This window comes from Marmota marmota, unplaced genomic scaffold (genome assembly GCF_001458135.2).
Source record: "Marmota marmota marmota unplaced genomic scaffold, marMar, whole genome shotgun sequence".
Classification (NCBI taxonomy): domain Eukaryota; kingdom Metazoa; phylum Chordata; class Mammalia; order Rodentia; family Sciuridae; genus Marmota; species Marmota marmota.
In genome coordinates, this window is record NW_026000021.1 from 703,326 (window position 1) to 716,402 (window position 13,077).

General features: G+C 42.7%; 1 protein-coding gene across 3 annotated transcripts in view; it reads right to left on the minus strand.

Moving 5' to 3' along the window:
- Cfap221 (cilia and flagella associated protein 221) overlaps positions 1–13,077 on the minus strand; it is a 105,248-nt gene that overhangs the window by 69,600 nt on the left and 22,571 nt on the right. For 2 of the 3 annotated variants that reach the window (XM_015501698.2, XM_048810414.1), the window contains exon 6: positions 12,128–12,228. The exons of the other annotated variant lie outside the window; for it this stretch is intronic. In XM_015501698.2, coding sequence (XP_015357184.1) covers positions 12,128–12,228 — 101 coding nt within the window. The remainder of the gene's footprint in view (positions 1–12,127; positions 12,229–13,077) is intronic. 3 annotated transcript variants of the gene reach the window in all.

A 13,077-nucleotide genomic window follows, 5' to 3' on the forward strand; every position in this document is an offset into this window, starting at 1 on the left:
ATTCCTCTGTGTTGTTTTTGTTACTAAGCTTTGCAGAAGTCATGTCCTTTCATGAGCAATTGTTAAGAAAGGCCTCTTCTAATAGACTAGACTATACACAGGCGAACTCGCCGACTTCCGTGACTGAGCTGGGGCTTTTGTGAGGTAATTCGATAAGGTCATGAGAGAGAATTGCCCCCAATGGGATTAGAGTCCTTTTAAGAGGAAGAAGGGGCTAGAGCTTTCCACCACCACCACCCTACCCTGCCCTTCGAGGAAAATTGGACAAGGGTCCTCACCAGAACCAGCCCATGTTGGTACGACCATCTTAGACTCCTGGAACTGTGAGAAATGTCTGGTGTTTAAGCTGCCCAGTCTCTGGTAATTTCTAATAGCAGCTTCAGCAATGACAAATTCCAAGAATTTTTCCTAAATGTTACCAATCTCCTCTCAAATTGGCATGCATACAGGGAGAAAGAAGGAACTCTGGGAACTGGCCAGTTATTTTCACTTACGCTTAAGATACAAATTGCTGAGCTCTTAACTGCTGAGAATATATCCAACAAAACAGATGAATATGAGACACATTGTTAGTTGTCTGAGAAGTCAAACTCCCAACCTCCAAACAGGCAACGATTTAAAAAGATACAAAGAACTGAGGGCAAGTTACATTTCAAATTTCAAAAAATGCTCTTTTATCTCAGATACTTTAGGTTCTTTTGAACTTTCAAAAGTTGCTTATCTTTTTTTTTTTTTTTTGAAGACCCAATTAATGTCCCTGGGATTTGGGCCGCAAACCATGATCCTCAATGGTACAGTCACACAAAGACCAAAACAAATTTATATGGAGATATGCTCAAGTATTAGGCCTTTAATTATTTTTTTACACTACAGAATAAACACCACCTGCATCTTAGACTAAGTTTAGGACAACATCAGAGGTGAGGGAATGGAAGTGTCTGGGAGGCTGGCCTTCAGCTACCTCCATAATGGTTTAGTTCTTTCTCCACCCTTTCTTGGTCCTTCCTGTAGGTAAAGGTATCCCCAGTCTCACCCTGTGCCCAATAGTTTCGGAAAAGCAGGACCCTAGTGAAAACATGAGGGAACCAGAATGCAATGAGGTCACCTCTCCATCCTTTTTTTTTTTTATTGGTTGTTCAAAACATTACAAAGCTCATGACATATCATCTTTCATACATTTGATTCACGTGGGTTATGAACTCCCATTTTTACCCCAAATACAAATTGCAGAATCACATCAGTTACACATCCACGTTTTTACATAATGCCCTATTAGTGACTGTTGTATTCTGTTACCTTTCCACCTCTCCATCCTTGATAAAAGAAGTGAAAGCATTTCTCCCAGGGCTGGAAAGGAACTAACTTCAGAAAAAGGTATACGGGAGAGATAATATGGAGGCAGTTCATATTTGAAAAGCCCTCTTTTAGGGTAGGAGGTGTAGCTCAGAAGGTGCTTAGCATGTGTGAGGCCAAGGGTTCCAGCCACAGCACCAAAAACAAAACAGAAAACACCCTTTAAAAATTGTAACAGGGCTGGGGATGTGGCTCAAGTGGTAATGCGCTCGCCTGGCATGCGCGGGGCACTGGGTTCGATCCTCAGCACCACATAAAAATAAAAGATGTTGTGTCCACTGAAAACTAAAAAAAAATATATATATATATATTTAAAAATTCTCTCTCTCTCTTTAAAAAAAATTGTAATAAAATGTACTACCACTGAAATAATTTTAAGTGTGTAGTTCAGTGTCATTAAGTCCATCCACACTGGATGCTAAGAGCCACAGCCAAGTAATATGATGCATGGCATTTTTGGTTGAAAGGTGACGCCAGCAAGCCATTGAGATGATATGATTATGTTAAGATCTGCATTCATATGGATATTGGACTCCTGCTGTCCACCTTGGCCTGCTATGGGACTCCTGGAGAGTTCCCATTGGTTGGGGAAGTGCGGTAGGAGGGAATTCCGGAGGAGGGACTTCCTGTTGGGATCCGGGAGAACACCGCGTGGGTCCGTCGGCAATCTTCCCGGGAGCATACGGGGCATTGATGGCAGTTTCAAAAATAAAGTTTGTTCCTGCTTGAGTGGCTCGTGATTTGTGCCCAGCCAGACTGCGGCAACTGGAGTGTAATCATCACCCCCACCCGTACGCAGAACTCTTTTCATCTTGCAAAACTGAAACCCTGTCCCCACTGACCACTATCTCCCTATCCTTGACCCCCCACCCCGCCCCCAGCCCCTGGCAGCTACCATTTGCTTTTTGTCTCTCTGAGTTTGCTGACTCTAGGTACCTCATATCCCTGGGATCATACAGTATAAAATTCCCTTAGAATTAAATATTAGCATGAAAGGACTAATAAAAACAATAATCTTGAGAGGAAATAGCTCCTTACACTTCCCCAGGGTGGCAGATGAACTAGTGGGGGTAAGGAGTGAAATTCAGGGGTGGCTCCCTGGAGGGGCGAACAGGGCCTGTGACTGGAGCCCAGAGAACAGGATGCGCTGGCAGCAGAATGGAACTGATTCCAGGGCAAGCAGCTAAATTGATGTGAAGAGAGAAAAACCTCCTGCAGCCCGACTGCTTTTGTTTGTTGAGAAAAATACAGCATTTATTGGGGGAAGATAAGAGGACACATAAAAGCTACCAAGAGCCTCATATTCTTTTAGAATAGGGGGTAGAAGAAACCACACACTGACTGGATTCAAACAGCACTTCCTCCCAGCTACATGGCCTGAATACGGTTTGGCCTGACGCAGCCAGCAGGACACCCAGCCTTTTGGCATCCCCACCAGCAACTATAAAAACAAAAAGCTCACTTTTTGGTGAAATAAGAAGTGAATTTTGTAAAGCAAATCAACTTAAATTCAAATACTTTTGGTTTTGAGATTGCAATATCCAAGAATTTGGGGTGAGAAACTAAGGACATATTTAATGGAAAACAGCTATTTAAGAAGTTATAGTCACTATTCTGTGGACTGGTGTTAGTTACTCTATGCTGACTATTTTGCCAAGCATTAGGTGATCATCTTCTAGAAAGTACACTGAAGCCAGGTGTAGTGGCACACGCCTGTAATCCTAGCAACTCACAGAGGCAGGAGGATTGCAAGTTCAAAGCCAGCCTCAGCCACTTAGCAAGGGCCTAAGCAACTCAGTGAAACCCTGTCTCACAATAAAAAACAGAAAGGGCTGGGGATGTGGCTCAGTGGTTGATGGCCCCTAAGTTCAATCCCCAGTACAAAAAAAAAAAAAAAAAGCACATTGACCATCTGAATGTGCACCTGTGTGTGCACCTGCGTGTGTGTGTGTGTGTGTGTGTGCATGTACCGGTGCATGTGTGTAGAGGTACCACAAGCTTGTCATGCTGCAATAGCAGCGGCGGCCACATGTGGCTGCTGTGTGGCATTAGAAGTGGGATTCAAGAGCTGTGTAAACCAAGCAAGGAAGAGGAGACCCCAGAGAACATTCTCAATTTAGGGGTGTCTCTCCAGGACCAGAAACCATCCACAATTTTTGCCTTTGCTCTTCCCAGGATCTTGCAAGATAGATATTGAAATTCCTTACCTTAGAGCCTTAAGTATTAGAATTGGGAATTCATCCATGAATATTTTTCCTAACAATAATTTAGAATTTCTTACTGCTTAGAACAAACATGCTATTAGCTTGGTGTTTTCATATATTCCACAATATGCATATGCAGCTGAATGCAATGAATCATTCCAAAAATTTCTTTCTAGAAGACCCTAAACAAGCATGCCCCACCTTTAACTCCCAACACATACATTAATTTTCTCCTGATGCCAATCATGAATCAGATCAACTGAACACTTTGTACAAAGTTCAAGGGAGAAAAGTAGAACATCACCGTGCTCATGCCAGGCTTTCACGAGGTCAAGAATGGCTTTTCCCACTTTAGGTTTCCAGCCTTCCCATGGCTTTCTCCAAGTCCAAAGTCTAGAGTTTTGTGAGGAAGACAGAACAAAAACTAACCCAGATCTCCCACGGAACTCGCTCTGTTGACTATCTCAAGTTGGAGCCCACTTTTGCTAAATGAAAGGGGGAAGCATTGATGCCCTTTCATTATCATCAATACAAATCCCTAGAGTTTAGAAATTGGATGATCTCCTTTTCCTGATAAAGTTCACAAAAAGAGACAAGGTGGAGATGCCTGGCTGGATGGATGTTTGGTGTAATGGTGAATCTGAATTGTGAAGTTGATTGGATTGAGATACCAAAGATGAAGAGGCTTCTGGGTGTCTCAGTGAGGCTGTGTCTAGGAATGATTGGCCTATGGGACAGCGAACTGAAACAGAGACCCTCCCTGAGTGAGGAAGCACAGTCCAAGTGGTTGGAGGTTTGGATAGAACAAAAATGTTGCGAGAACAAGGAAGCAGCTACAGACACAAGCTCACACCGCCATTCTTCTCCAAAGGGTTCTTGATTGCTGCTGTGATGGCTGGAGGACATCAGACTCCAGCTCCTTCACTCTTCCAAAGAGAACTCTGACTAGTGACTGCCCAGGGAGTTTCCAGGCCTGTCGTCCTAGATTGAGGTGCCATCGTGAGCCTATCTAGTTTCTGGCCGCATAAGCCAATCTGACAAGTCCCCTTTTCATAATTGTGTGTGTGTGTGTGTGTGTGTATCTCCTGTTGTTCTGATCATCTAGAAAACCCAGACTAAAGCACTTGGTCAGCAAAAGGATATTAAATCAAAGAAATGTTAACTACAAAGTGTGGGACAGTTTTTCATATAGAGAAAACTCAGGCTGATGTTCAGTGGCAGTGATGGTTCTAAGTACCAGTTTGTGAAGACAAGCTCCTGACTGTCCCACAGACCCAGGGAGGGGCTGAAGTGAAGCCCAGTCCCCTGGTCAACATGCTTTCATAAAATGCTGCTGCTCTTTCAATCAACTTGAGTTTGGAACACAAGGAAAAGAGCAAAACGCACGCTTCCCTTGACCAGATGAAAAATGTCAATTACTTCTCCTCAAATAGAGAGGCTTTGAAAAACTCTCCCTGCAGAGCCATGTTGTAGTCTTCTCCTGAGGCCTTCATTGTACTGTAGTTACAGCTGATTCTCAGTCCCCTCCCATGAAGGCTCATAAGAAGGGGCTGGGCTGTCATCTTGTGCTGGCGTCTGCACACCCTCTCATCACTCTTCCCTCTTGGTGCGACTGAAGAGTGCACACTTCCACGTGGCCCATATGTTTACAATCAGGGGCAGGGAGAGAACTCGGTGGAATTCCAGCATCGTATTCTGACCTTGGTTATTTCCATGCTTTCTAAAATGAGCCACAAGGTTCACTGCTCAAAGAAAACATCTTTTGGTAAATTTCTAAGTGTATGATCTAAAAGTTCCAGGAATTAAAATACCCTGGCTTTGGAATTGAGTAGCCAGAGACCTTCTCTGTGAGTGTTGTTAATATGGCCCTGTGGCCTAAGCAGCCACTGCTGCCCTGAGATGGTGCGTGGTCTGCTTACTGTGGGGGCCCACGGACCAGGTTCAGAGTAGGTCCTCTCCTGGACTGCCCATCCCCTCCCTGGGTGGCTTTCTGGTACACTTATCTATATCACACTAAACAGCTGGTTACCAAAGTCACCTGGGTGCAGGGGAGCTCAGCTGATGGGAGAACAGCTGGTCACCTGACTGTGTTTGCTGAAGATTCCAGCTAGTTATTTAGTACTGAGAAATACAGTCGCAGAAAATAGAGAGCAAGATGGGTGAACACAAATCTTTCCAGAACTGTGGTAATGGAGTGATATAACCTTTCCATATCTCACATAAGCATGCTCTACCTATAGGAAAGGTGAGATTGTGTTTCACCTACGATACACTCTAAGGTACTGAGGGGTTAGCGCATTCCCCGGGCCTCCATGGTGAGGCTTACCCACTTACAAAGCCATTGCGAGAACTGCAAGTCCTCTGCCCCCCACCATGCGGCGTTTGACTCAGAGCTGCTGGACAGAAAGTGGAATGGAACGTTTTGTTATTTATAGAGGCTGTCAAAGTACATTTTACCAGATCTGAAGCCACCAAGTTGTTTATAGGTAGTTGGCAAGTGTCCACCTGACATTTTATCTCAGTAAGAAAAATGTACAGCCATCAGATCCAACCACAGAAATCACAGTTGATGAATGTAAACTAGTCCACTCAGGACCTCATAGAAAATGGACCCACGTGCCATCCTTCCCCACAGAGGCTCTGCCAGCAGCTTCAAAGTAGGACAGCAAAATTAGTGGTATGATGCACAAATTCTGTAACCTCTGATGATTTTGTCCAAATCAATTCTATGTGCAGAGGGAAACATACTCTTCTGAATCCACCTTTTCCTGAATTTGTGTTCTATACCAATTCTGTGCTTCTTTATAATGTCGAGTATTTCTTCTTTGGCTATAGAAATGGTTGCATTGGAAGGCAGTCTGGTATTTCCTCAAAATGTTAAAGATAGAGTTATCATATAATCTATTGCGAGGTCCATACCCAAGAGAAAACTATATGAAAAACATATCCATATAAAAGTACATACACATATATTCATAGCAGAAGTATTTATAATAGTCCCAAAGGGGAAAGAACCTGAGAATCCATTTGCTGATGTATGGGTAAGTAAAATGTGGCGTGTCTATGAAATGGAATATTATTTAGAAATAAAAAAAGGAAAAGAAGGACTGATCCAGGTTGGATGAACTACAAGTTGAGAAATCCTTGAAACAAACATTATGCTAAATAGAAGAAGTAAGTCACAAAAGACCTCATAATATAACTCCCCTTATATAAAATGTCCAGAACAGGCAAACTCATACAGACAGAAAACAAATTAGAGCTTGCCTAGGACTGGGAAGTTTGAGGGATGAGGATGGGGCTTGGTTATGAGATTTCCTTTGAGGATTATAAAAATGTTCTAAAATTATTTGTAGTAACAGTTGCATATACTAAAGACCATTGAATCATATATTTTAAATTAGTAAGTTATATGATATGTGAATTATACCTCAATAAAACCTTTTTTTTTTTTTTGGTACTAGAGATTGAATCTAGAGGTACTTTGCCACTGAGCTACATCCCAAGCCACTTTTTAATGTTCTATTTTGAGACAGGGTCTCAGTGAGTTGCTGAAGGTCTTGCTAAGTTGCCAAGGGTGTCCTTAAATTAGTGATTGCCCTGCCTTAGCCTCCTGAGTCACTTGGACTATAGGCATGCACTACCACACCCGGCAATGAAACATTTTTTTAAAAAGATAAGTGTGTCCTAGTCTTTTGTGCTGCCATCACAGAAAACCACAGACTGGGTCATTAATAACAAACAGAAAAGCAGGCAAGGTAAGGTGGTGTCATGTCCACAGCACAGACCCCTACAGCTCTGAAACAGCTGGATTCCAGTTCAGCCTCTGCTAATTCTCTGCTTAAACCTTTCAGTGATGGCCTCTGGGTTAAATCTGCATTTCCCAGAAAAGCCTAGGAGGCCTTCTCCTTCCACCTTTCCCTACCTCCATGCCGTGGATCTGGCCACATGGGCCTCATCATAGAATGTTCTGGATGAGCCCAGGCGTGCTGTGCCACTGCACACCTCTTCTGTAACCCGTGACCGGTGTCAGTGCTCTGCCTGAAGCAGCTGTGCTTCACTCCTCCGCACCCCCCCTGGGCTGGCTTCAGTCTTGTTATCCAGCAAAGGTCGGCTCAGACCTGTTTTCCTCCTGGAAATCTTGTCTGAGTGCCCCCAACGCCCTGCCCCCACTTTACCCCACGCAGGCCGGCTAAGCACCTTTCTCAGAAGACACTAAGTCAGACATGGGAACTGCCCATTTAAACACGGTCCAGGTCTTGATTTTCTCTGCGTCCTTGCTACCTGCTGTGGTTGGAATATGGTTTGTCCCCTCCAAAACTCATGCTGAAAGTTGACTGTGGCAGTACTGGGAGTGTGGCCTCAAGAAGGGAATAGATTGTTAAGAGAGATTAATGTCTTTCTTGTGGGACTGGGTTAATTCTCACCAAGTCAAGTTCTTGGTTTTGCCCCACTGGGCTAGTTCCCATGAGAGTGAGTTGTTATAAAGCAAGGGGACCCCTTCTGTTTTGTCTGGCCCACATACAGCCTCTTGCCCATTTACTACTGACCAACTGTCACTACAAATAATTTCAGAATGGGCTGAGCAGATACTGGTACCATGTTTTGGACTTTGCAGCCTCTCTTTGTCTGAGTCAGAGTAAACTTCCATTCTTTATAACTCACCCAGTCTCAGGTATTCTGTTATAGTAAGAGAAAATGAATGAAGACAGTACCTAACACTGTGCCTGACACATGTCAAGCATTTGATGAAAGAATGAATAAAATGGATGCCAAATAAAGATCTACCCAAACAATACCTTCAACCCTCAAGAATCAATAGGTAATATTTTAAGTGAAAGTTGTTTAAAATAATCCCCATCCTGTTCCCACACATTTTGGATGGAACGTAGCATGGAAGGGTTTGAGTAGTTAAAATTTGGCGAAGAGTCACTAAGTAAAGAGTGTAAAGTCTGTGTTTAGCTGCCTTCTGCCAGAATGTCTGGAGGAAAAATGTAGTGTTTTTATCTTTTGAAAGATTTTTTTAAAAATATTACACCATTATAAACAATAACTTAGTCAAATAAACTGTTTAGCTGAAATTTTCATTCCAATTATAAATGAAGAATATTACACACGAAACAGCTGGAGGAAGGACCCAAGGAAGTGGGCAGTTTTATTTTAAGAGCCTGAGACTGATGATGCCTGCATTCTAAGTCATATTATTTTTAACAATTTAATAAACTATTTTTTCCAGCTCATAAGCCTGGCTTATGACTCAAACAAAAAAGTAGTTTTTGGAGAGGAAGAAAAGGAAGAAAGAATTATTAATAGACTAGGAAGTTAGTTGTTTCCTGAAACTTTAATTTTAATAAAAAATTGCTGTATTTGTTCACTTAAAGGAAATAGCTATTTGGTCTCACATGGGTCCTGTGAGGAGAGATCCACCTTTTTAGGTTCTTGGGATCCCTAGAGAGGAGCTTAACCTGAAAAGGAGGTGGGGACTCAGGAAGGGCTGCCGAGAGGGATGGAAGAAGTGCTGGCATAGAGTCCTTCCAGAATGTTTTTGGGAAAATAAATAGAGAATGGAAGACTATGGGGCCAGGAAAGTATGTCACCAAGGCTGTGACAGCCTGCTCATACCCACGGTTGGCAACTGTTATGGTTTGGATCAGGAATGTCCCCCCACCCCAAAGGCTCATGTATTAAAGGCTTGGTCCAATGCAGCAATGCTCAGAGGGCAGCTACTGGGAAGCGACTGGATCAAGAGAGCTCTGACCTCATGAGCAGACTGATCTGTTGATGGGTTGTAGCTGATGGCCTTACTGGGAGGTGGTAGAAAGTGTAGGAAGTGGGACCTATTTTAAGGAAGTAGGTCAGTATGCCCTGGAGGGCGTTTCATGTCCCAGTCCCTTCTTCACTCTTGCCCTCTCTGCTTCCTGGCTGTCATGAGCTGGGCAGCCTCCTCTGCCACACCCTTCCACCATGATGTCCTTCAGCTAGGCCCAAAGCAATGGAGCTGACCAACCACGGACTGAATCCTCTGAAACTGAGCCCAAATAAAGCTTTCCTCCTTTAAGTTCTTTTCTTAGGTATTTCATCTTGTGACAAAAATCTAACTAACAGAGTAATTAGGTAGGAGACATGAGGATTCCCGTGCACTGAGTCGGTGTGTCAATGCATGTAACCATTTTGGAAAATGGTGGCATTGCATACCAACAATGAACCTGTGCTGTGACCTGCAATTCCATTTCTAGGTATGTGACCTGGAGAAGAAACTCCAGAACATGTGCCCCATGAGCCATGTGCAAAAATGCACAAGATCAGTGTCCAACACAGAAAAAAACAATAGTGAGAACAACCCATAATCCATAAGCAGAAGAGTGGATGAAAAATGTGGTAGGGAATCCGGCACCACAGTGAACTACAGCTAGGTGCATTTATGTAGCTAAACCACCAAAACACAATGGATGAAAACAGCAAGTTACCAAAGAACTTATGTGTAGCACAATTCCATCTATAGAAAGATCAAAAATGGGCAAAACTACAGAATGCATTATTGGGGGCATATGTGTCAAAACTGTTAAAGTAAATTTCAGGGAACAAAATTTTGAATCACAAGATTCAAAATAGTGACTACACAGCTACTGGCCATGTTTTATGCCTAATAATAAGTATTCGTTATTTTTATTCTTTAAAGTGTACAGATTATCATCCTCTTTTGTATGTATTATTCACTTAACAAATTTTAAGGAGTTATTTTAAAACAAAAGTAAACAGAGAAACTGAGTCAGAAACTCACCAGGAAGGTGCAAGGTAGGGGAAGAGAAGAGAGTCACACAGGAGCTAAATTCTGGAGTTCCGCTCAGTACTACAGATGGTACTAAAAAGAAGAACTCTACAGCTCATGTGCATTGGTTTCCACCGCCACTCCAAGGATTCCTGTTGCTCCTCACACTAATGGAGGCCCCAGGCCTTCAGTGCTTAGCACCCCTGTTCCACGACGCCTGCGGCTCACTTGTCTCTGCTCCTGTCCCCCAGGCCTGCTGAAGCCCACAGACTTTGGCCACCTCTGGGCCTGTGACCAACCACAGGATGAGTCCTAACCCTTCAGGACCCCTCATCACTGACAAGATGCAGTCCATACCCTGCTGCACCATGGCTTCATAGATGCTCTCTTCCTGCTTGGAGTGCCATCCTCGGATAACCCAGATATCCGAGGATAACCCAGATGTCGCTTCTTGTGCCACTGAGAACTTTCTGCATCTCTCCAGTCAGAGCCGAGCGCTCCCTCTCTGGCCCACACAGCTCCCTGCGTGTGTCTCTACCACACACAGCACTTGGAATGGTGTCATCATCTGAGGACGGGTCCCACTCCCGGTGGACTCAGACACCTGCAGAACCATGGATGATGTTCAAATATCACCCAATCAGCACCTCACAGGCAGCCATCGGTCAGAGTGGACCCATGGAGCCCAGGGCTGCAGGTGCCTCCCCCGCCCCCAAGTTGCTGGGTGTGAACTCCTTAGTAGCTGAATCCCCGGGAGGTAGCGGGCAGGGGAGAAGCTGCCAGCTGGGTGAAGAGATGGGATGCAGGACAGCATTATTTCCCAACAATCTTAAGGAAATTTTTTCTTGATCTACAATATTTGCGGTGTCTTGGCCCTAAGATTCTTTCTCTCCCCCATGGGAAATCATCTCCAATATGAGGACGTGAGCCAGTGAGGTAATGCCATCGATTTATAAAAATTAAGTTGGTAAACTTTTATTCTGTCTTCAACAAGGAAAACCAAAGATAAGTCACCTTTTGGTACAGATAGTAACCAACTAGTATTATTAGAAGCATTTTGATATTTTAGCAACTGGCATGACCATTATATATCAATATCCAGTAGCTCAATATCCAACTTCTTTATATCCTTAGAGCACAAGGAAGGGCTGGTAATAGGCATTTAATAAGTATTTACCAAAAAAAAAAAAAAAAGATATAATTAAATTTCAAAAAATGGAATCATTAACCATTTTTTCCAACAAGAAGGAGAAAATCTGAGATCTGGCTCCTGCAGTGAATGACTGTTGTCTGCCCTCCCTTCAGCAGTCTGGTTAACAGATGAGCATATGATCCGAGTTGGTCCAATAAGACGCAATCCTGAGTTTCTGCTTGACAACCCCAATTCCTCTAGCCCCTCAATCTCTCCTGTTGCCAGGCAAGGATCAGTAGCTGTCTTTCCCCTATGAGTGAGGACCTGTTGAGAAGGAAGCAGAGGACAGCAGAACCAGGACATGGGGAGAAAAAGGTTCCCACAAGGAATTTAAAGCCCCTACCTCCAGCCATGCCTGAAGACCTCCCTTGCACCTTTCAATAAAATAACCCAATGTATTCCCTTTCTTTGTTACAATAATTTGACTTTTTGTCTGTCTGTTTGTTTATTTGTTTGTTTGTTTTTGCTTTTTGCAGATAAAAGCCCAGTCTAATTCAGGTAGAAAGATGAACTTCCACTAGAAGGACACAAGTCTAAGTTTTCCTTTGTGTAAGTATCTCTTAACTTTTCAATCCTATGACCTTTTTCTGGTTCCTTTTTGTAACTCACCTTTTACCAAGGAGAACATTTGATAGATTTATAAACTTGGGAAAGTCCAGTGTGTTCATGACAGGATAGGCATGGATAGGGACAAGCAAAGTGTCATCCCCCTAAAATTAATGAGAAGAAAGTCAAGTTTGACATTCTGAAAACTGTAACCTTTAAAGACAAACTTGAAGATGCTTTATTTTCTATTTTATTTTTTATCATCTAAAAAAATTCTTAAGAAACTTCAGTGTATAAGTGCAACATTACAAATATTGAGGGTATTTTAGCCATAAAAAAGTGTAGGAAATTCATTGAAATGATGTTCATTATTACCAAGAAAGCTAATCATGTCCCACATAGATGTAATGATGATAACCTGTCTGCTTCTAGCTCAAAAGATCACAAGCTCAAAAGATCATCACTGATGACCTGAGGGAAAGAGAAACCAGCACAGAATCTCTGATCTAAACATCACAGAATAGTAAAAAAAAAAAAAAAATTTACTGGCAAGAGAGCCCAGAAACTTGCTTCCAGTTCTGCATAATGTTTGACCTTGAGCAAGACCTTTATTCTCTCTGGATCTATTTCTTCCTGTGTAAAATGGAGACAATCATGCCTTTCCTAAAAGGTGTTTTTAAGAATTAAAGTGGATGAAAATCTTAAAACTTAGAAGTACTGCATAAATATGAGGTGTTATTATGAGCACTATTATATCTGGCTGGAAATGTACCCTCGTACTCTGTACAATGCCCATTCTAGGAATTTTTCTTCTACTGAGTACAGAATATTCTTTCTGAAAACAATATTCTGGTTTCATTTTTATGCTTTTTTTTTAATGGAAACTCCAAAGAACAACAATGGTTTGTCACAATCGTAAGGAAATGTGTTTCTTGATCTAAAATATTTGCGGTGTCTTGGACCTAAGGTTCTTTCTCTCCCCCATGGGAAATCATCTCTGATATGACGTGAGC